This window comes from Molossus molossus, unplaced genomic scaffold (assembly GCF_014108415.1).
Source record: "Molossus molossus isolate mMolMol1 unplaced genomic scaffold, mMolMol1.p scaffold_m16_p_1, whole genome shotgun sequence".
NCBI lineage: Eukaryota > Metazoa > Chordata > Mammalia > Chiroptera > Molossidae > Molossus > Molossus molossus.
In genome coordinates, this window is record NW_023425344.1 from 69,508,126 (window position 1) to 69,530,527 (window position 22,402).

A 22,402-nucleotide genomic window follows, 5' to 3' on the forward strand; every position below is an offset into this window, starting at 1 on the left:
TAGATAAGAGCAAAGCCTGTCTGCCAGCTTGACATTGGCCTTTAGGGACCTTAATCAGAGAACACAGTTGAACCCTTCTAGACCTCTAACATAAAGATCTATGATAATAAATGGATATTGTTTTAAGCTGCTAAATTTGTGTTAATTTTTATAGAGCAATAATAATTAATACAATAGTAACAATTTTTAAAGAAAAAATATGACAAAACCAAGTGTTGGAACAGGTTTGTAGTTGTTCACATGGAAAGTAATACAATAATTAATAAATAATAATAAAGCATAAACTCTGTGTTTTGCATACTCACAACTATAAGCCTACTTTGCCCAACCCTGTATGTATGTGTGTATGTGTGTGTGTCTGTGTGTTATGTATAATATATATATCATATATGTATGTATCATTCACTGGAAAGGTGCACAGCTATTAGAATGAACACATTAAAATAAGACACACATAAAAGAATACGCCCACAAAAGAGTATGATGTCATTTATATAAAGATTAGAAATAGACAAACTAATTTATGGTTATACAAGTAATTATAATGGCTAAGTTTGGAGGTTACAATAGTGATTAGAAAGGAGTACTACAGGATTTTTAGGGTGCTTGTAATACCCTATTTATTGATTTTAATGCTGATTAAACAGGTGTACTTATGTTGCAAGGATTAATTTAACTGTGTGTATGATTTGTGTTCTTATTCTTCAATGAAAAGCTCTTTTTTTTTTTTTTTAAATGAAGGACTGTAAAATGTTGGCAACTCCTTTCTCACTGTGTGGTTTGAAAAAAGAAAAATTGCCTGAAGTCATACAACCAGTGAGTGAAGACTTAGTTTAGAAAATGATAATGAAGAATAATTTAATGATAATTAATGTTTTAGTTTAGTTCTCTCTTTAATTTGGCTGAAAATGAAAGAGAGAAAGAGGGAGAGTGAGAACGGTTCATTAATAATTTTGACATTCACAGTGAATTCTTTTAATGAAAACAGTGTGCCGGGAGGAGTCCCTCCACTCCATAGTGCCGTGCGCCGCCGTGGTTCTCGCTCCGGTGGAGCCAACGCTGGAAATGAAGAAAAGAGAAGAGCTGAAGCTTCCTGAACCTTCCAAACAGTAAGTGGCTCATTTGGTTCTCGAGAGCTTTGTAAAACTCAGAGATAACTGATCAGAATTACATTGCTCAGTTGTGTTGCAATGAATGTGTTAATACTCGCCTATGGAGAGCACAGAAGGAAATTTTGTACATTGAAAATGAATCTACTGTCTCATGAATAACTTTGTGTCTTTCAACTTTGTGTGTTTGAGCTCTATCCCATCCAAGGGTCATGTTGTTACCTCATCGTAGGGACATGGGTACGTGGTGTGAAGCATGTTGTATTCTCTATGTGTGTGGACGCACTGTTCTTGGGTTGCTTATTTTTCAGTTGGGGGGTTTAATGCTCTAAGATGTGACAAGATTTTAATGTAACTTTCCTAACCTAAAGTTGGTGTGTATTTTTATAAATGGAAGTTATTATTTTTAACTACTTTGAACCGAAATGAAAACAATGTTTTCCTATTCTTGCTATTTAAACAGATCAAGCCTAATTTATATTTAAGTATTATCTTATGTTGAATAAATAATAGTTTTTTTCTTTTTTTCTTATAATGGCCAGAGGGAGCTGAATTCATGGTAACAAATGTGAGATAGATGGACTTGAAAGATCAAATAAACTAGGATTGTTTCTGGGTATGCATTAAATAAATTAAAAAGAAAAACCTACCAATGAGTTTCCAGTGAAAGTGGTGCTGTACCTGTTTGAAGGGTGGAGACTAGCGGGCGGACGGTGTTTCCGAGCATTGCTGGCGAACCACTTCATCAGTGAGGCAGGAGTTACCTTAAAAACACCTACTGTTTTTTCCCCTACTGATAACACTGTGTCACATGTGTTTGTTTCTTGATGTCTTTCTACTGAGTAAGCTCCTGAAGACAGAGTTCTCTGGAATGAAAATGCCTACTACTCTTTGGGAAATCAATCAGAAAGTCCCTTAAAGTTACATTTAATAATGTTGAGTTCAAATGGAGCAATGTATATATTTGATTGTATGAACATAGTATTATAGAGAAAAAAAATATTAACCAATTGGGAAAGTAATGATTGTAATTCCATTTTAATACAATCTGAAAGTGAAACAATTTAACTGCTCTTAATATAGTCTAATTTTTAGGTTCCAAAAGCCATTTGTTTTTGTCTAACAGGAGGAAGATTACATCTTATATATGCTAATTGAATTATATTTCAAAACACAAATGTATTTTCTTGCAGTATATATGAGTTTACATACATTACCTATATATTTGTAAATTGGATCTTGAACCCTGTTTTTTTCACCCAAGGATATGGTTCTTTTTATGGATTCCAAAAACGAGAAAGGAAGGAGAGAGAGAGAAAAACATATGGGTGTGAAAGAGAAACATCAATTGCTTGAACAGTTGCCTCCCATCGCTGCCCTGACCAGGGATGAAACCCGCAACCTGGGTGTGTGCCCCGACCAGGAATTGAACCCGAGACCCTTCTGTGCATGGGGACAATGCTCTGACCACTGAGCAAACCACCCAGGGTGGATCTTAAATTGTTTACATTACCTTTCAGTTACTGTATTCAAAACTAGTAAATAGTGTTATTTGCTGACATAAAATATCCCCCCCCCCCAGAGTTTAGCTACTTTAGCAATAATCTTTATTCTGAGATACGTATTAAAACAGACAGCATTTGTCAAGTGGCTGTCCCTTTCTTCCTGCTACTCTGCATCTGTTTTATGCTCCTCTGTATTTTCTGAATCTACTTTCTTAGTTAAATATTTTCTCTCAACTAATATTTATTCATTCATTCATTTATGTACATTTATTATTGTTTTTTTTTTTTTTTCTGAGTCAGAGAGGTGAAAATCTTAACTCTGTTACTATTTGATGAAAATTGGAGACATTTTATTTGAACTCTTTGTACTTCTGTTTTCCGATCTGCTAATTGGTGTGATGACACCATCTTTATAGGGTCATTGTAAGTATTACGTAAAGTTATACTGATAAAGGACCTAAAATCTAAAAATCCATAAATGTATTAGTTATGGTGCCCCTTCCACAGCGTCAACTATTGACATTACTGATGATTTACGGATATATATTTTCTCCTGAACGCTCTTCTGAATGCAAGTCTGATATTTAAAGTTATTGACCTGACTTGTCTACTGAAGTGTCCTGCCAGAATCTTATACTGATTATCTCTAAAACTGAAATAGTGACCCCTCCAGCCCCCTTAAATGATTTATTCTTTGACTTTTCTATTTATATAAAACTACCATTATTTTTCTTTGCTTAAAATCTAGATATATTTTCTCCTCTACCTCTCACATTCAATTAGTACTTGATTACTTGATTTATGTCTCTATTATATTTTTCTTACAATTTGAGCTGACCTGGAAGGTGTATACATCTAATACTTGAATTTTTTCTAACATGGATATTCTATGGTGATCTTAATGAAGCCATTCAGATAGTTGTCATGATCAAATGGAGATTACATATGCTCTCAGTGTCTCACATTGCTATTTTGAGAATGAAATGATAGGTGTAACTCTATGGCAAGAACACAATATAATTGTAAAGACATAGTGATTAGTTCATAGTGTTTGCCAATGAGAGAAGCCCTAATGCCAATTGGTTTCAAAAAATTAAGGGTGGCGGTTGTTACTGGCCATGTAATTAAAAATTATAGAAGTCGAAACTTCCTCAAGTATTTTTGTGTCTGGTATTCAGATGACGTCTTAAAGGATCATTTTCTCCATCTGCATCTCTATTCTGCTTTCCTACCTGTAGTTTCCATTTTCAGGGAGGTTCCTCTAATGTAGTGGTTCTCAACCTTCCTAATGCTATGACCCTTTAATACAGTTGCTCATGTTGTGGCCCCAATTATAAAATTATTTTTGTTGCTACTTCATAACCGTAATTTTGCTATTGTTATGAATCGTAATGTAAATATCTGATATGCAGGATGTATTGTTATTGTTACAAATTGAACAGAATTAAAACGAAATGATTAATCACAAAAACAATATGTAATTATATATTGTGAAATAGTTATTTCTAATTACCAATAAATGAAATTTTGTCTTGAAGCATGGTGTAGCACGGGTAACAGTCTTAATATAACAACAGTAAACTACATTGCTACATTTTGCGACAGTATGCGTAAAAAGCCAACATCAGCGTGAAGATTGAGATTGCCTCTTTCTCACCAGATCATAAATTCTCGGGCAGTCTTTGCAAGAGCACAAAAAAGATCATCTTCCACAACAAGTCTACTTCTGTATTTAGACTTGATAACCAACAAGCTGGAAAACCCTGTTTCACAAAGATATGTTGTTGAAAATGGAAGAAGAATGCGCAACACAGTCTCAGACAGAACAGGATATGATGCAAACACTTGATCTAGAATGTTGTAACTGGCATTGTAGAGATATCAGTTCTAACTATATCGCTGTTAATAAGTTCAATGAACTCCTCTTGTGCTGTCTCAGGAACATCTTCAACTTTGACTGTGAATGGGCTTCTGGCAAGTGCAAATGGGATGTCAGGTAGATTTGGAAAGTATGATGAAATTTCTTCTGCAAGCATATGCAAGTGTTCTGTCACAGAAATTATCATTGTAACCCTTTTGTCTGGTTCAATGTCATGTTCCTCAAAGAAAGCACATAAAGTAGGCAACATGTAAATTTTATTTTCATCCAATTTTTTTTTTTTTTTTTTGCCAAAGCTGAAGTTTCATTTGGAATGATTGGATCTTTTCAGACAAATCGAGGCATGTTGCATTTGGTCCTTGCAGTGATAAATTTAACTCAGTCAAGACGGCAAAGATGTCAACCAAGTAAGCTATTTTCTACAGTTCACTTTTATCGCTGAAAAGTGCTTCGAACTGCGGTCTTGCTTTCTTATTAAAAAACGTTTTGAGTTCATCACGAAGCTCAAAAACACGTTTTAAAACTTTTCCTGTTGACAACCTTCTCACTTCAGTGTGAAATAGCAGAGCATTGTTCGGCGCATCCAACTCGTTGCACAGTTGCAAAAACAGTCGACCGTTTCAAGTGCTCACCTTTACAAAATTCACAGAACTTATGATTCTTGTCATTACTTCTTGTAACTCTTGTGGCAGCGTCTTTGTTGTTAATATTTGCCAATGAATCATACAGTGAGTTCCGACGACTTTTGGTGACTCATTCAGTACCAAACGTTGAAATCCAGATCGACATCCTAGCATAGCTGGAGCACCATCTGTGCAAACACCACAAACCTTTTCCCAAGAGATCTTATGCTCTTTCAGAAATGAACCAATTGCATCAAATACATCACATGCAGTAGTTGTCGTTTCAAGAGATTTGCAAAAAAGAAACTCATCTTTAAAGTCTCCATCATTAATATACCTCACGAAAACTAGTAACTGTGAACAGTTTGCAATGTCTGTAGATTCATCAAGCTGGATGCTAAATATTGGAAGTGGAGCAGATTTAATTTCCTGGATTACCTGATCAAGAATATCAGCAGACATGTCATCTATTCTTTTGCGGACAGTGTCATTAGATAAGGAAATTGCACTCAATTCTGTAACAAATTTGTCTTCGATCATAACTCAAACAATGTCTTTGGCCGCTGGCAACAGTAAATCCTCAGCCATTATGTGAGGTTTCATAGCTCTGGCGATTCCGAGTGCTACCAAAGATGAAGCTTTAACTGCTGCTACGTTTTGTTTGTGGTACTTGCCACCAGTGTCAAGTCTGGTTTTCTTGAGTCCATCAGCTTTGCTTCTAAAATAGTTGGTATCCTTGCCAGCAAAGCTCCGATGCTTGCTATCAAAATGGCATTTTAGTTTTTTCGGCTTCATAGATTCGGATGATACAACTTCACAACAAATAACACATTATGGTTTCTCAATTCTTGCTGTAATTATTGAGGTTAAACCATACTATAAAAAAAATCCTCACTTTATTTTCTTTTCTTAATGTTCTTTTCTACATGATCCATTGTCATGGGATGGTTTGCTAATGAAAATAATATATAACAATAGCTTTAATAATACAAAAGATGATACATGGCATAGTTTAGTTAATACAGTTCCTTAAAATTTTCTATGATTTACCATTCTCTGTGTTGTTGTAGTTGTTTTTTACATACCTGTTACTATCACAAGGGGGCAGTATTCACATCAACCACAGCTGAATATTAAAGACGGATCAGCATCCAGGTTAAGTTCCCATGGTACAGATATATATATATATTTTTTTGCAGTAGTTGATGATTTTAAGTACATGATTTTACATTTATCCAGTAATTATAATTCATGAAGTGTCGTTTTACCTCCAATACTACTGCTTTCAACACAATAGCTGCTTTTAACAGAGTAGCTGCTTTCTACACAGTATCTGCTCTCTACACACGTGTGACTGGTCTGCATAAGTACATTTTGGCACCAACACTGTCACATATACCTGTATTTGTACAGGGTGTATGTCATGGGTTTGTCGTGAGGGTGTCATCACGCCGGGTACTCAAATGTGGGCATATCTGCATGTGGGCGGACCCCCTGGAGAAGGATCGAGGACCGGTGTCTCAGTTCCTAAGACCATTGGAAATATGTGTTTTCCGATGGTCTTAGGCGAACCCTGTGAAAGGGTCGTTCGACCCCCAAAGGGGTAGCAACCCACAGGTTGAGAACTGCTTCTCTAATAGTAACAGTACTGCCTTCAACAGCTATTGGGACAGATTCTTATCTTTTCAACAAATTCAGTGTAAGGAGATGGTTTTCTTTCCCTTTAATCAAAACTAAAAAGCCCCGAATTTAAGTGACATTGGCTTTGACAAGCTTAGTTTGTTTGGCATGACTATGCTGAAGCATTTACTGTGCCCGGGAGCCTTTGATGATGTGATTGGCTAGAAGCAGGTTACCTGGCACACTCTGGCACACAAGGTGAAGGTAAGAGGGCAAAGGTGATCCCACACTTGAAATATGGATGATGTTGATAAAAGAAGACAGGGATCGATGCGAGGGAGTGAAAACAGTTGATGTTTAATGTAGGTAGTAATATCATCACTGCTATTTAAAAATTAGAATTTTTTATTTTTAGACATTGAAATATTACATTAAAATACTATTATGTTTATCTTCACGCCTGATTTTAAATGATTTTCACCTGCTTTTATTTACTATGATTCAATCCAGCTGTGCTATTGAGAAACATTATAACTTGGTGGTTTGGAATTCAGACCTTGAGCTAGATTTTTTGAGACTTTCTTAACCATAGTTTCTTTCTTTCTTTCTTTTTTTTCTTTATTGATTTTAAAGAAAGAGGAAGGGAGAGGGAGAGAGGGATACAAACATCGATGAGAGAGAACATCGATTGGCTGCCTCCTGCATGCCCTCCACTGGGGATCAGGCCCACAACATGGTCATGTGCCCTGACCAGGAATCAAACCAGTGACCTCTTGGTGTATGTGCTGATGCTCAACCACTGAGCCACACTGGCCTAACCTTTTTTAAGAGAAGTTACTTTACCTTACGGTGCTACACCTGAAACACAACAGGGAGGCAGGAATATAAACATTTTGTAATTTTTTTTACAAATATCTTATGTAAATAACCGTATCACTTTCTACAGATGGAGACATCAAAGCCCCATGTGGTATTAGTTTTGTGTATTTTGGATTTCCCATTAGGAAAAGTAATAATCCAACAATACTATAGTACTAAGACCTTAGAATGCTGTAAGTTGAGACATTATCTTTGAATACCTAGTATTTTCTTTAAATTCAGGATGGACTTATTTATATACATAAAAAAGTTCCCTTAAATTGTACAGGCTTTATATGATAAATTCATAAAAAAATCCATTGAGTCTTTGACACATAGGGCTTCTAGAGTCATGTAATTCAAAATGTAGCAAATCTTTTGCTAAGAAGAACTACAGTAATCTCAGTATCTGGGCTTCAGAATACAAAAGCAGGTACAAAGGAAGAATATGTAAGATAATGTATTTTTGAGGATATTTTAATCTAGGTGAAGAGGTAAAACGTCCAACTAAAAAATAACTTATGATATAAAGGCAACAGATACTATTTATCCAATGTAAGGTACAGATTTTCTTAGGCATCTGATTGTATAAAGTTAGGTCAGGTTTATTGATATGTTAGAATTAACTTATGAAAATAAACACAGAATATTGGTCTTACTTATACCATTTTATTGATGACATTTTACAATGTAAGACATATTTTTCAACAGAAATATTTATATTATCTTACCAAATTTTAATCATAGTTTAGAGGTAAATACTCTAATTTTGAGAAATTGTTTTTACATATTCTCAAGCATTTACTAATTTTTAGACATTTTCTGAAAGATAGAAATTATGTATTTCTATTAGGAACGAAATATACATTTTTCAGCATAGCAGGTGAAAAGGAGGAAATACCTTAGTCTTTTCGGAAGGAAAGCTGCATTCTAAGCACTATCGTGAGAGAGTCAGCCTTTTCTCCTGTTGATGTATTTAAAGATCATCTTCATTCAGAAAACAGTGGTTTTACTCTACTCTGATACGTAGCTCAGAATACCATGGAAAGGATAAATTTGCTAGAAAAACTAGTATAAATATCTTTGTGATTAAAAAAAAAAGTATACAGTTTTCAGTTACTTTATTATAAGCATAGAATGTTGAGATCAAAAAGCTTTGAGTACAAAGCTTTATACCTATATAAAATATTAATGTTAAAAAAAGTCCATATAGCCAGTCACACTCGGCATGTTACTCAAACCTACATGTTTCTCACATCACAGGTATGTGCTGTGGGTACCTCATGAGATGTACATAAAATTCAAACTCTGAAAAAAATGATAGAAACCACTTCCATGATTAGTTTTGGATTTTATTTTGTGCTTTTATTAGAAATATGTTTGTTGAAATGCATGTCCTCTGTTTATACATACCACAGCTGAGCATCTGAAACAAAGGGATTTTATAGCCATTGTGAATTTTGAAATGTAGAGGTGAATGTAAGAGAATTTGTTCTATTACTTTTGTCAATTTCCATATTTTTATTTTATTTTACATAGAGAAATCTAAGCTTCCTAAGACATTTAATGTTCCAGTTTGTGTAAATGATGCAAAAGCTAAACATGCTGACATTCACTCCAGGTCTTAGGCCTCCTTGTGGGGTGTCCTTGTGTTGACATACAGAAGGTTCATTGAGCTGCTTCTGGAAGGGCACAGATGCCGTAAGTTAGTACAGAATGTCATATTTTTAAGAAGGGCTAAAAGTAACCTATTTTATCCTTAGATGATTCTTAAGAGCACACGTTCAAAATTCTGTCAGCTCATTTTATTTTATCTGAAGGAAAAATGTATATTAAATTTGGAAAAGTTTAAGTCCTTTCTAATGTCATCTATGAAGTTATTACACAAACTCTGTAGCTGTATGAAGACACATCAAAGAATCCTCTTATCAGCTAATCTCCAACTCCTTTACAAACTCCAAGGGAACAGATTATTTATGCTTTCAGGTATACATTTACTCACTCGTTTAATCCATCAAAAATAGGTAATTCTTGAGTATTTGCTTTGCTCTTGGCATTGTGCTCAGGGCTAGGATTTGAAGTTGAAAAATGAGGGCTGTCTCATACTCTACAGAGTATAGTAAGGGACACACACATTAATTGATTAATTGCATCAAGAAATCCAGGACTGTAGATGTGACAATGGCTATAATGTGAGGACAGTATCATGTCATAAGGGCTTTAATATGGGACTTGAACATAACTGAGAAGGTCAGGGAAAACTTCCCTGAGGAAGTAACTCTTGAGCTAAGATCTGAATAATGTTAGTTAACTAAGTGAAAAAGCTGAGAAGGTCAGGGAAAACTTCCCTGAGGAAGTAACTCTTGAGCTAAGATCTGAATAATGTTAGTTAACTAAGTGAAAAAGCAAAGGAAGCATTTACCAGCACAGAGACTAACTTGTTCAAACGCTCTGTGAAGACTGGGAGCAGGGATTAATTAAAAGAAGGTTGGAGAAATAACCAAGGCCCCAGCTGATATCATCTTTGAAAAATTTCATCCCGCATTCTTATAAAGAACAAGTTTGGTGTGGTGAGGGCAGTGGTGTGATGGAGCTGGCTTGGGAGAGCCAATTTGTTACCATTTCTTCCCAATTCCAGGTTCAATGATCTTACATTAGAAACTTGAAAGTAGCCATGGTGGGTGTATTTACACCATAGTAATGGGCAGATCTTAGAAATCAGGGCTGTTCCCTCTCCCAGAGAGCTGGTGGTTAACTGTTGTCCAGCACACCACTAAGTGGAGCATGTGTTGAGTGTCTATAGTGAGACCATTTAGGTGACTGCGGAAAGTAGCTTAAATCAGGGTGCTGATTGGTATTGGAGATGATGAAATGTGAAAAGAGAACTGAGTCAATATGTGTTTCAGAACTTAGGAAAAGTAAATGTGGTTGTTAAACTAAAACTTTCAATGTTACCAAGTAGTTGCATTAAGTTAAAGAAGAAATGTGTATTACTAATTGTAATTATGATAAAATCATGTAATATTGTGACAATTCTAACATGTTATTTTGTATTAGTAATAGCTTAGTCAAGGGAGACTTTTGGTATTCCTTTAATTTGCGTTGAATATTATCAATGTAATGTTGTTCTTTGCACAAAATTCCTTTCAGAATCATTCCCATTGATTATCACTGATAATCCAAATGCATATAAGTAAATTCTGCTTAGGTTCTTATATAAATTCTTACCATTCTTTACTAATTATTTTTTCTTCTTTATTTGGTCTGTAGCCTTTATTTACCCTCTATCACTTGGTGCCTTAAAACTCTTCCATGTTAAAAAAAAAAAAAAAATCAGAAACTGAGGCATGTAATGGAATCAGTTTGTGGCCGCTTGCAAGTCTTCTTTCATGCAGCATGTTTTTGAGACTCCCTCGTGTTGCTGCATGTGGCGGGGTCCATGCCCTTGTTTTAGTATCCATGCTGTATCCTGTGGGTGTGTCATAATTTGTTTATTCATTTGCTCCTGTCCTCTTTGGACCACATTTTGCAAAATCACTGAATCATGGAACCACAGGACCTTTGGGTGTGAAGGAGAGGTCAGAAGGACCATCTTTATCTAACCCCACGCTTACACTCCTGGTATGCAGTGCTGGGAACACTGCCCATGACGTTGCCCAACCCCTGCTTGACACTCCCAATGACAGTTCATTTCCTCAGAAAGAAGCTTCTTCTGATCTTGTCCAGCCTGGTCTGTTAGAAAACTCTTCTTCATTTTCAGCACAAATCGACCTCCCTAGATTATTTCACAAAGGTCCTGGTTCTTGTTCTTGGGCCAGTCAGGCACAGTCAGCTCCTGCCACCCACCACAGGCCACCCAGCAGTGTGTTGATAAATGTTTAGCTTTCAATTCTAGTTTAGTTAATTTTGTTGGTATATAATATTCCATCATATCGATGTATCAAAGTGTATTTATCCAATCTCCTGTTAATAGATAGATACATAGTTTGCAATGCTTGTTTTATAACAGTTCTGCTATCAACATTCGTGATCTCGTAGAGCTGGTATGAGGTTTCTTTGGAAGTGGGATGGCAGGGTTGTAAGGCACATATATCTACTGTTCAGTTCAACAGTCAACGCTAAGTCACTTGCCAGGACTGCTCATGGTCCACACCCTTGCCCACACTTAGCCTTATTAGGGCTTTAGACTTTCCCCAGTCTTAGGGGTGTGAACCAGCACGTCATTGTGGTTTTGATTTGCATCAACTTATTTCTAGTCACGTAGAGTATCTTTGCAAATGTTAATTGGACATTTGTGTCTCCTGATCCATAAACTGCCTCTTCATATCTTTTGTCTGTTTCTTTACTGGGGATTTGTCTTTTCTCGTATTTATTGATGAAGTTCTTTGTACATTCTGATTTCTAAACATCAGTTGCTATGTGCATTGCAAAACTTCCTTCCAGAGTGTGGGATATCTTTTAATAAGTTATGACTTTTAATCAACAGCATTTTATTTGGAAAAAAAAAGAAATGGAGGCATGAATATGATAAATATCAGCATATGTAGTACTATGAATATGAAACAGCTCTCTTCCCATGCAGGTTTTAAAAGAAATGATACTTGTTTTGTGATTCTGGTCAATTCAGGGGTAGAAACAGCCGTCAGAGGAGTTAAGTGAAGAAACTCCTGTGCAGAGAGCCGTTGCCTAAATGTGGGTCCCCTCCACAGCTTTCGGAGGAGGCGTTGGAGCTGGGAAGAGTAACTTTCTAATCTCAAACCTAGTGAAGAGTCTTCAAGGGAACCATTCAGAGTTTCAAATGTGTTCTCTGCAGTTGGACAAAGGACAAAAGATGAGTTATGCCTAGAAAACTGAAGGATACCGTGGACTGAAATCTAGCGGGTGAAGACAAACTGGCCCCCTGTGAAAGCGACTTGAACTCTCAGGTCTGGTCACAGAGCCTGCAGTGTTTTTTTGTGAACCATCTGGAGGACAAAGAGACCCAGGAAATAGAAGCAAAGGATGTCCATCTACCCACATAAAGGAACTGTGGGAGAGGGGTTCAGAAGGAGACCCCTGTAGAAATCTATTACGTGCCCATTTGCTAGGCCCTAGAGCCAACTAAAACCTACTAAGGATTCTTCTGATCATGTACTTCCCCCTCCATCTGTTCCCTGTGGCAGGAGTCTGTTTACTGTGAGGCTGAGGAAGCTTAAATTTCAGGATCCTTAAGTACACTGGGATCTTCCCAAGGCTCTAGAAGGAATCCAGTTATTTTGCTTTTCATTTGCTAGCCAATGTTACTATTTTTTCTTTAATGGCACTTTCAGGCTTTGTAAATGTCAGGCCTCATAAAAGCTGAATCTGTCCCTTAGAGTCAACACCCTTAGATCTAGGCAGTCAGGATTCTGGCCTTAGGTTCTGCACTTGAAGGATTGTGTTATGTCCTTTCCTTGGCTGTGCCTCCTACAAGGCAAGAGTTCCAAAGAGCTAAAGGTTCCCAGTGACCAGAAGCCTAGGGCTCCTGCACCCATCGTGCCAGGAATCCCCTGCCCAAATTACCCTGAGTCCTCCCACCTGTGATGTACTGGCCAGGACCCATGGGGCTGCAAGGAACAGCTGATCACAGTAGTGGTGGGTAGAGCTTAGAGAGTCGGCTGGGCCATTCCGATTGTGCAGAAATGAGCCCAGGGTCCAAAGGAAAGAGGGAAAGGTTAGGTGTTTGATCAATTAAGCTATATCAATTGATATCACTTATGAGAGGATCCTTTCATGTTTCATTTATCTATTTACCTTAATGCAAGATATGGTCTCATCAGTCACTAGTTTGTTAAATTAAAAAAAAAAAAAAGACTCAAGAAGGTTGATTGTTTTCAGACTCCATGTGTTTCTCAAGAACCAAAGGATTTTAATACTAAATAAATAAAAATCTCCAGAGAAACTGCTCCCCTTGATTGACTGTTGTTATTTTATCTCGCTGCTGTTTATTGCTCCTTAGTGAGTCATACTATCTCATCCCTTGTGCAGACAACCTGTCAAGTCAAGAAATCCTGTATTTGCATCTGGTGTGACAATCCTTGTACATCAAACACACTCAGCTGTTTTTCAGATGAGCTGGGACAGCCTTGATAAGATGACTGAAGAGTTTCAGCTCACCAGTGCAGTTCGGCATCGCCATGCCTCCGCAGTGTGGTGCTTGTGGTCTGTCAGGCCACGGAGAGTGACCAGGGCATTGCCATTGTGTAAATGTAGCTCATGGCATGGTGCCCACCCTCAGCTGCCCCTGCTGACAGCATCTCATGGAAGATTTGTTTCCAGATAATTAAAATATTTCATTGAAATTTATTCTATAACAAATGTAGATAAGCTGGCCGGTGTGGCTTAGTGGCCATGGGTCAACGCATGCACCAAGAGGTCACTGGTTCTATTCCTGGTCAGGGCACATGCCCAGGTTGTGGGCCTGATCCCCAGTAGGGGGTATGCAGGAGGCGGCCAATTGATGTTCTTTCTCATCGATGTTTCTATCTCTCTCTCCCTCTCCTTTCCTCTCTCTCTAAAATCAGTAAAGAAAAAAAAATTTTTTTAATTAAGAAAAATGTAGATTAGAGCATAAATTATTTAATGACACTGTAAAAAATGCTGTATCACCCACTATTACATTTTTACTTTTTCCCTTCCACGGGAGATAGACTGATAGAAAAATTAAAAGCTTTGAAATGTAATGTATTTCTATTTAGCAGCTTAAATACAAGATGTGCAGAGCATATTACTAATTTTATTGAAATCAAATAACCTCACTGATAAAATAAGGATAGTAGTACTTGCTTTGTAAGATTGTTTTAAGTTTTGATGTTTAAATGAAAAACAGGTAGAATGATTTTGGCACAAAGAAGAGAAACAATAAAAAGTAACTGATTTCATATCTCTCATATGGATATGTTGGGGAAGGGGTTGGGGAGGAGGTCTATAAAAATAGAGATTGTTCTATGAAATGTAAGGTTTTTGATTTTCCTCACTTTTCCAACTCATAAAGTGAGTAGTATCCTTTTCATCTGCTAGATTTGAGTCTCTTTTACAACAAACATCACCTTGTTTGCTCTTCTGTAATACTTGCATAGTAATTAGTAGGCACTCAGAAAATACTGCGGACTTGATGATTTTTGAAGCGACATACATTATCTTTGATTTAGAAAGTAGAACCGACCATGATAGTTGTTTGACACTATCACATCAAAAATAAAGTTAGATTTGATTAATGCGTAGCCATCATTACTATTTCAATCATCAGACACATTAAGAAAAAAGATCTCTGAACTGGGAATTTGGACACCTGACTCCACATCTGGGACAGGGCAGGGCATTCCTATTTCTAAACCACACTTCTCGATGGAACACGCATTGGCAGCTCAGACTTCACCGAGAGGGTCTAAGTAGTAACTTTCTAGGAAAACGTGTAATGAATTGTGATGGAGCCCACTGTTATTTGTTGCTTTTTAGAGGCGTCTATAATGATGATTCATGAATATTCTCAAATCTGAATTAAAGGGTCATCATGATTGATGGAAGAATCGGGGTACTTGTAGACCGACTCACTCTCATGCACGGCTACAATATTTGAACATCTTTATTATGATACATATTACATAAAAATATAATTGCCTGTGTACTGCACTGTTTCTTACAAGACATGGAAGACAGGTTTGTTTGTTTTCAATCCTCACTGAGGATGTTTTTATTGATTTTTAGAGAGAGAGATTAATGTGAGAGAGAAACATCGATTGGTTGCCTCTCATATGCACCCAGCTGGGGATTGAACCTACCGCCCAGGTATGTGCCCTGACTGGGAATTGAACCCGCAACCTTTTGGTGTATGGGATGACACTCGAACCAATTGTGCTACCCAGCCAGGTTGAGGACAGTTATTATTTGAGGACAGATATTTTCTATCAACCTTTTTGTTTTTGTTTTTCAATTTTTGGTACTTAGCACAAAATTGTATACATCATGGGCATTGTATTATTGTTTGCTGAATTTACAAATATATTGTTTTAATTAATATATTTACTTATTCAATAGCACTTATATAGTTTATATTAAGTGTCATGCACTATTCTAAGCTTTAAAAATATTTATTTATGTATTTAGTTATTTATTACTTTTGTTTATTTGTTAATCCTCACTTGAAGATACCTTTTATACTTTTAGGTGGCATGGAAGGGAGGGAGGGAGAGAGAAACATTGATGTGAGAGAGACACATCAATTGGTCGCCTCCTGCACAACCATGACTGGGGGGGTGGGGATCAAACCTGCAACCCAGTACATGCCCTTGACTGGGATTCGAACTCAGGACCTTTTGGTCCGCAGGCCGACACTCTAACAGCTGAGCCAAGCTGGCCAGGGCAATATTAACTTATTTAATTATCCCAACAGTGTTATGTGGCATTATTATGCTCAGGTTATTATACTTAAGGAAACCAAGTCACACAGAGATTAAGTAACTTGTCCAAGAAGACACTTAAAAAACTTGCTAAATGTTAAACCTGGCACACTAGGCAATCATTCTTTCTTTTTACATTTAGTAATTTTATTAGGCTTTTATAACCTAAAAAATGTGGGTCTCATTATAAACCAATAATACAAAAGATGATTATCATTTTCAGATCAACAGAATAAATAGAAGAACTTAAGCAACAAAATTCTTCACTGATGATTATCACAATCAATCAGTACCTCTTCATTTGTACCTATATTTCAACTCAAATGAGCCAGCAAGGGAAGGAACTATTTCTGTTTTGTTTTTTGATACTGTGTCCTATTTAGTACCATTCATATTAACATCTAGTTCTTAACATTTGTTAAGTTTCTATTTTTTTCACATTTCTTTAAAAATAAGTTTTATTAAATTCATATCATTATGGTTAAAATTGTATGTTTTGTCAAGGAATAAATAGGTACATATAAATTTAGAGAGATGTATAAAATGAAAAAATTCAAAAAGACAGTTTTTTCTTCAACCAATGTATCTATGTAAAATGTCACACTGTGCATTAAGTATTGATTTTAAAAAACTGCATATTTAGATACACTTTTAAAAGTTAGTTATTGAATGATTTTTACTTTGTTATACAATTCAATTTAGTATTTTCTGGTTTTGGGGACCAGAAATAATGTCATGTTCACTCTTCTGTGTGGATCTAAAGGCATAATGAAGATGTACAAGGAAGAGTACAAAGATAGAGTATAGTATAAGGATGGATTTTATAAAAGTCAATGGATGTAGCGGGTTTCTTGTCACTGAAATTTTTATGATTATCTCATATGAATGTATGTGCATTTAGGCATCATAGAGGTAATGGCACCCAGTGATCTTTAAAATTTATTTCAATCTAGAGAATATGTTTCAAACAAGATCATCTGCATTTTTATTGTTATTAAGTCAAATTATCTTATATTGCTTTGATTTAAAATATATATGTGGCTTAAGGTAAGATATAAAATACCTTGGTCAATTACAACAAGATTGTGATTTTTATTTTTTCTTTAAGAAAAAAAAACCCTAAGTTATAAGTAAAGACATTTAAAGGTTGCTGAGTGTTTATATAAATATTTTTATTTGTATTTTCTATGTATTTATAAAATCAATATCAGTTATAATTTCACCACAGGGCTGTTTTTTCCCCCTTACTCTTATTGGAAAGAGTTTTTGCCTTTTGTTTGTATTTGTTTTCAACCTGTATTGAGATGGTTGAATATAAACATTCATATCACATTTCTAGGATTTCTGAAAAATTAGGATGGTGCCAAATTTTACCTACATGCCCTGTAAAATGTATGTGGTACTTTTTACGTAGTAACTGATTATACTTTATTAAATTGAGTTTAATTGTAATTCTTATTTATGTGGGCTGTAAAGAAATTAGGAAACAAAGTTCTAAAATGTCAAGGATTTGACATCTTCAATGTTAAGTAAAGAAACAGCTATACCATATATTAGAAAGAATACAAACTTTGTATACAAATTGGGAACGTGGCCCAAGATCTTTCTTTGATATAAATGTCTGATCTTATATAGAATAATTTCATTTCTGTGTACTTATCTTCTCTTTTTAAAGGTAAGCATGTAAAATGGCTGTTTTTTTCTGACAGGTGTGAGGTGATATCTAATTGTGGTTTATCTGATGATTAGTGACATCTAGCATCTTTTCATATGTCTGTTGGACATCTGTATGTCCTCTTTGGAGAAGTCTCTATTCATTTCTTTTGTCAATTTTTTAATTGGAACTTTTCTTCTTTGGTGTTGAGTTTATAAATTATTTATAAATGTTAGATTAATATTTATCAGATGTATTATTGGTGAATATGTTCTCCCATTCAGTGGGTTGTCTTTTCATTTTGTTGATGGTTTCCTTTGCAAAAACTTTTTAGTTTGATGTGGTCCCATTTGTTTATTTTTTCTTTTGTTTCTCTTGCCCAAGGAGATGTATCAGAAAAAATATTGCTATGAGATATGTCCAAGATTTTACTGCCTATGTTTTTTTCTGGGATTTTTTTGGTTTGGAATCTAACATTTAAGTCTTTAATACATTTTGAATGTATTCTTGTGTGTGGTGTGTGAAGTTGGTCTAGTTTCATTTTTTTTGTGCATGTATCTGCTCAATTTTCCCATCACCATTATTGAATAGACTGTCTTTTGTTCATTATATGTTTTTGCCTCCCTTGTCAAATATTAATTGACTATAAAGACATGGACTTATTTCTAGGCTCTCTATCCTGTCAGAATGGCTATCATCAATAAATCAACAAACAACAAGTGCTGCCAAGGATGTAGAGAAAAGGGAACCCTTGTCACTGTTGGTGGCAATGCAGATTGGTATAGCCATTGTGGAAAACAGTATGGAGTTTACCTCAAAAATTAAAAATGAAACTGCCTTATGACCCAGTAATTCCACTTCTGGGAATTAACCAAAGGGACCCGAAACACTAATTCAAAAGAATATATGCACCACTATGTTCATAGCAGCACAATTTATAATAGCTAAGATCTGGAAACAGCTGAAGTGTCCATTAGTAGATGATGAGTGGACTAAAAAGCTGTGGTACATTTATGTAATGGAATACTATGCAGCTGTAAAAAAGAAGGATCTCTTACCCATAAGACATCATGGATGGACCTAGAGAACATTATACTATGTGAAATAAGTCAGTCAGAGAAAGACAAGTACCATATGTGGAATTTAATGAACAAACTGAACTACTAAGCAAAATAGAGACAACTTCATAGAGAGCAGGCAGACAGCTCTGGTCATGGTGGTGGAGGTGTTGGGGATGTGGAGGTATTGAGCAAAATAGAGAGAGAGAGAACTCATGGACATGAATAACTGTGGTGATTGTGTGGAGTTGGTGGAGGTGGAAGAGGGCATAAAGGGGATAAAGGGAGATAGAAAAAATAAAATAAAATAAATAATTTCTAAGGACCTATAATCTCTTATTCTGATGTTCTAACTTACCATTTTAACATTTCTTTGTGCTATGTAATTTAAAAATTTGTTAAAATATGCACTGAGTATTAAATATTCGTGAATTTATAATAATTTTGTGTTTTTAAACTTTTTTTTCATTTAAAAGCTATTTTATGAAGTTACATAAAGCTATAAACTTTAGGGTCTTCTGAACTAAAACCTGTCACATTCCAAATGGAAATTGAAACATTTTTTTCTCTCTTTAATAACACATTATGCTTCAGAATGCTCTTCATTGATTTTAGAGAGAGAAGAAGTGCAAAGGAGAGAGAGAAACTGATGCGAGAGAGAAACATCATTGGTCTGTTGCCTCCCACCCGCGCCCTGATCGAGGGTCAAACCCACAGCCTGGGTGTGTGCTCTGATCAGGAATCAAACCTGAGACCCTTTAGTGTATGGGAGGACACTCGAACCAACTGAGCAACACTGGCCAGGGCCAGAATGTTCAATTTTGTTTGTCCCATTCTATCATAAGTTAATTTAATGAGTGATGTCAGGAACTAAATTAGATGTGTAAATGCCAGCAGTCAATATTAGACTAGTGACATTCACAGAATTGTATGTCTATAACTCTTTTTTCTCATAAGTATATTATTTCTGTTGTATTATAAGTAACTGAAAATAATCCCATACTTGATCATCCACTCAGAATTGGGTACTATGTTAGAGCTATGGAAGTAGTTTGCCATTTGAAATTCACACGTATATTTAAAAAAGAGTGCTCTTTAACTAAAAACAAAAAAAAAATCTTGAAAATTATTGCATTATATTCAAGTGTACCACATGCTTCATCAGGTAAATGGAATAAACAAATCAGAGGCCCTAACTGGTTAGCTCAGTTGGTTAGAGTGTGATCTGCCTATGCCGAGTTGTTGGGTTTGATCCCCGGTCAGAGCACATACAAGAATCAACCAATGAATGCCTCAAAAAGTGGAACAGCAAATCCATTTTCCTGTCTCTCTCTCTCCCCTCCCCCACTCTTTCTTCCTTTCTCTCTCTAAAATCAATAAGTAAATTAAAAAAAAAGAAAACATTTAAAAAATAAGTGAAAGTTTACTATTGGAAAATTGATAATGCCAAAATATAATGGAAAGCAGCTGGCTGACCGCAATTTTATGATTTAAATATAATGTGTAGTTTCCATATGTTTGACATTATTAATTACCTAACAGTTTAAATTTTCTTTGCATGGTAAATTAATATGTAAGAGGAAATTGTTTTAGGAAGAAAACAACAACAACAAGGAATGGCTTGTTAAATCTACTATATTATTATCCCAACAGTTGATCACATTTTCTTCTACACCTATAGTTGACCTGGAGGGGGAAATAAATTATTATAAGTTTCTTAAAGTTCCCTGAAAGAAACTGAAAATGCATTATTTCACCCATCGCCATAATGAGCTATAACAGATTACAATATCTTTTATAGCTTTTATCTTTTTACAAGGCCGACAGAGCTTTAAATGTGGTTTGTTGACCCAGATACTCTGGAGAGTAACCTTTAACCACTTCAGCGCACCATCTAGAGAGCAAAATGAAAGTTAAAAAGCAAAGTAAATGCATTGGCAGGAGCTATCAAACAGACTGCTCCCTAACCAATTGTTGTCAGACATGTGATTGAATTGATGGACCTGTTTATGGAGGTTGGTCTGTGCTGCCCCAGTAGAGACGAAGTTCCGTTCTGGTTTTACTGACCTTCCATTCCAATGTTAACAGTGCATGGTCCCTGAAACCAGAAAAAATTATTTAAATTTTAAGACAGAGACACTCGTGTGTGTGTCATATTAATGAGTACTTTTTAGATTGTAAGTGACAGATACTCAATTCAAAAGGATCATAAGGATAAAAACAAACAAACAAATTATAGACCCACAGAGATTTACAATATAAATTTCTTGAAGGAAGCTAGCTCATATTTTTCTGCCGTCTGATCAATTTTTTGCCAGTAGAAAGAGCACGGTTGTCAAAATAGTGGTTGTATAAAGTTTGTAAATTCTGTATTCAGTTGGCACAAAATAAGTCATTGTTTCAATTTCAAGGTTCTGAGATTTTACTAGGCTAGTTATATTTACAAATATTTCTCCTGTCCCAAAATATAAAATATCACCCAAAATTGCAATTAAATATTTATATTAAAATGACATTATAATTATATATCAGTAATGATAAAAGTAAATTTATAAATGATAAAATTTTAAATAAAATATTAAAAAAATATAAAAATAAGTTTATAAATGTTATGGTGCTTTGTGTTAAAATTAGTGTTTCTACTTCTGAGGTGCAGCAGTTACCTTAGGTGATAAATAATTTTTCAAAAAAATCAAAACCACCCAGTGGTAATCTGAAAGTAGGACTTTATCAAGCATAAAATATTACTTCTAAGCCATTAAATTGACAAAGTAATGACAGATATAAACTTTCTGTGAAGTCAGATAGCCATTTTAATGTCTAATGGGTCAACAATTTGTAGAATAAGTAATAGGGTTTCACTGTCTTAAAACAAACTTCGTGGAACTCGTAAGAGTGGACCACATATGTGCTGTTTTCTGCACTGCTTACACTCTTAATGGGAAGAGAGTTTTGTTAGGAAGCTTCAAGTTTCAAAGCAAAGCCCTGGCCAGTTTGGCTCAGTAGTTAGAGCATCGGCCCGCGGACCAGAGAGTCCCGGGTTTGGGTCCCACTAAGGGCATGTACCTCAGTTGCAGTTTGTCCCCGGCCCAGTTAGGGTTGTGTGGGTGGCAACCAGTCAGTGTGTCTCTCTCGTATCAATGTTTCTCTCTCTCTCCTCCCCCCTCTCTCCCTCCCGCTCTATTTGAAGATAAATGCAAAAGTGTCCTTGGGTGAGGATTAAAAAAAAAAAAAAAGATTCAGGGCAGAATCAGTCAACATTTTTATTGTTTTTAATGATTTATGTAACTCTTTTTAAAAAAAAAAAGTGTAGAAAAATGATGCAACTGCTGTGTTAAACAAAATGATATTTAAAAAAAATTGAACATAGAATAACCATATGCTCTGGCAATTCCACCTCTGTGCATACACCCGAAAGAATTGCAAAAAGGGACTCTAACAGATATTTGTACACCTATATTCATAACAGCATTATTCACAGTAGACAATAGATGGAAGCAACCCAAATGTCCACTAACATATAAATTGATAAACAAAATAAAGTGTCTACATACAGTGGAATAATATTCAGCCTTTAAAAAAAGGAAATATTGACACTTGCTACAAAGTGTAGGGACCTTGAAGGCATCATGCTGAATGAAATAAGCCAGTCACCAAAGGATACATCCTGTTCAATTCA

General features: G+C 35.6%; 1 protein-coding gene across 2 annotated transcripts in view; it reads left to right on the forward strand.

The window, feature by feature from the left end:
* The window catches only part of CCSER1 (coiled-coil serine rich protein 1), a 723,258-nt gene that overhangs the window by 306,655 nt on the left and 394,201 nt on the right, over positions 1 to 22,402 (forward strand). For both annotated transcript variants that reach the window (XM_036243021.1, XM_036243030.1), the window contains exon 5: positions 989 to 1,109. In XM_036243021.1, coding sequence (XP_036098914.1) covers positions 989 to 1,109 — 121 coding nt within the window. The remainder of the gene's footprint in view (positions 1 to 988; positions 1,110 to 22,402) is intronic.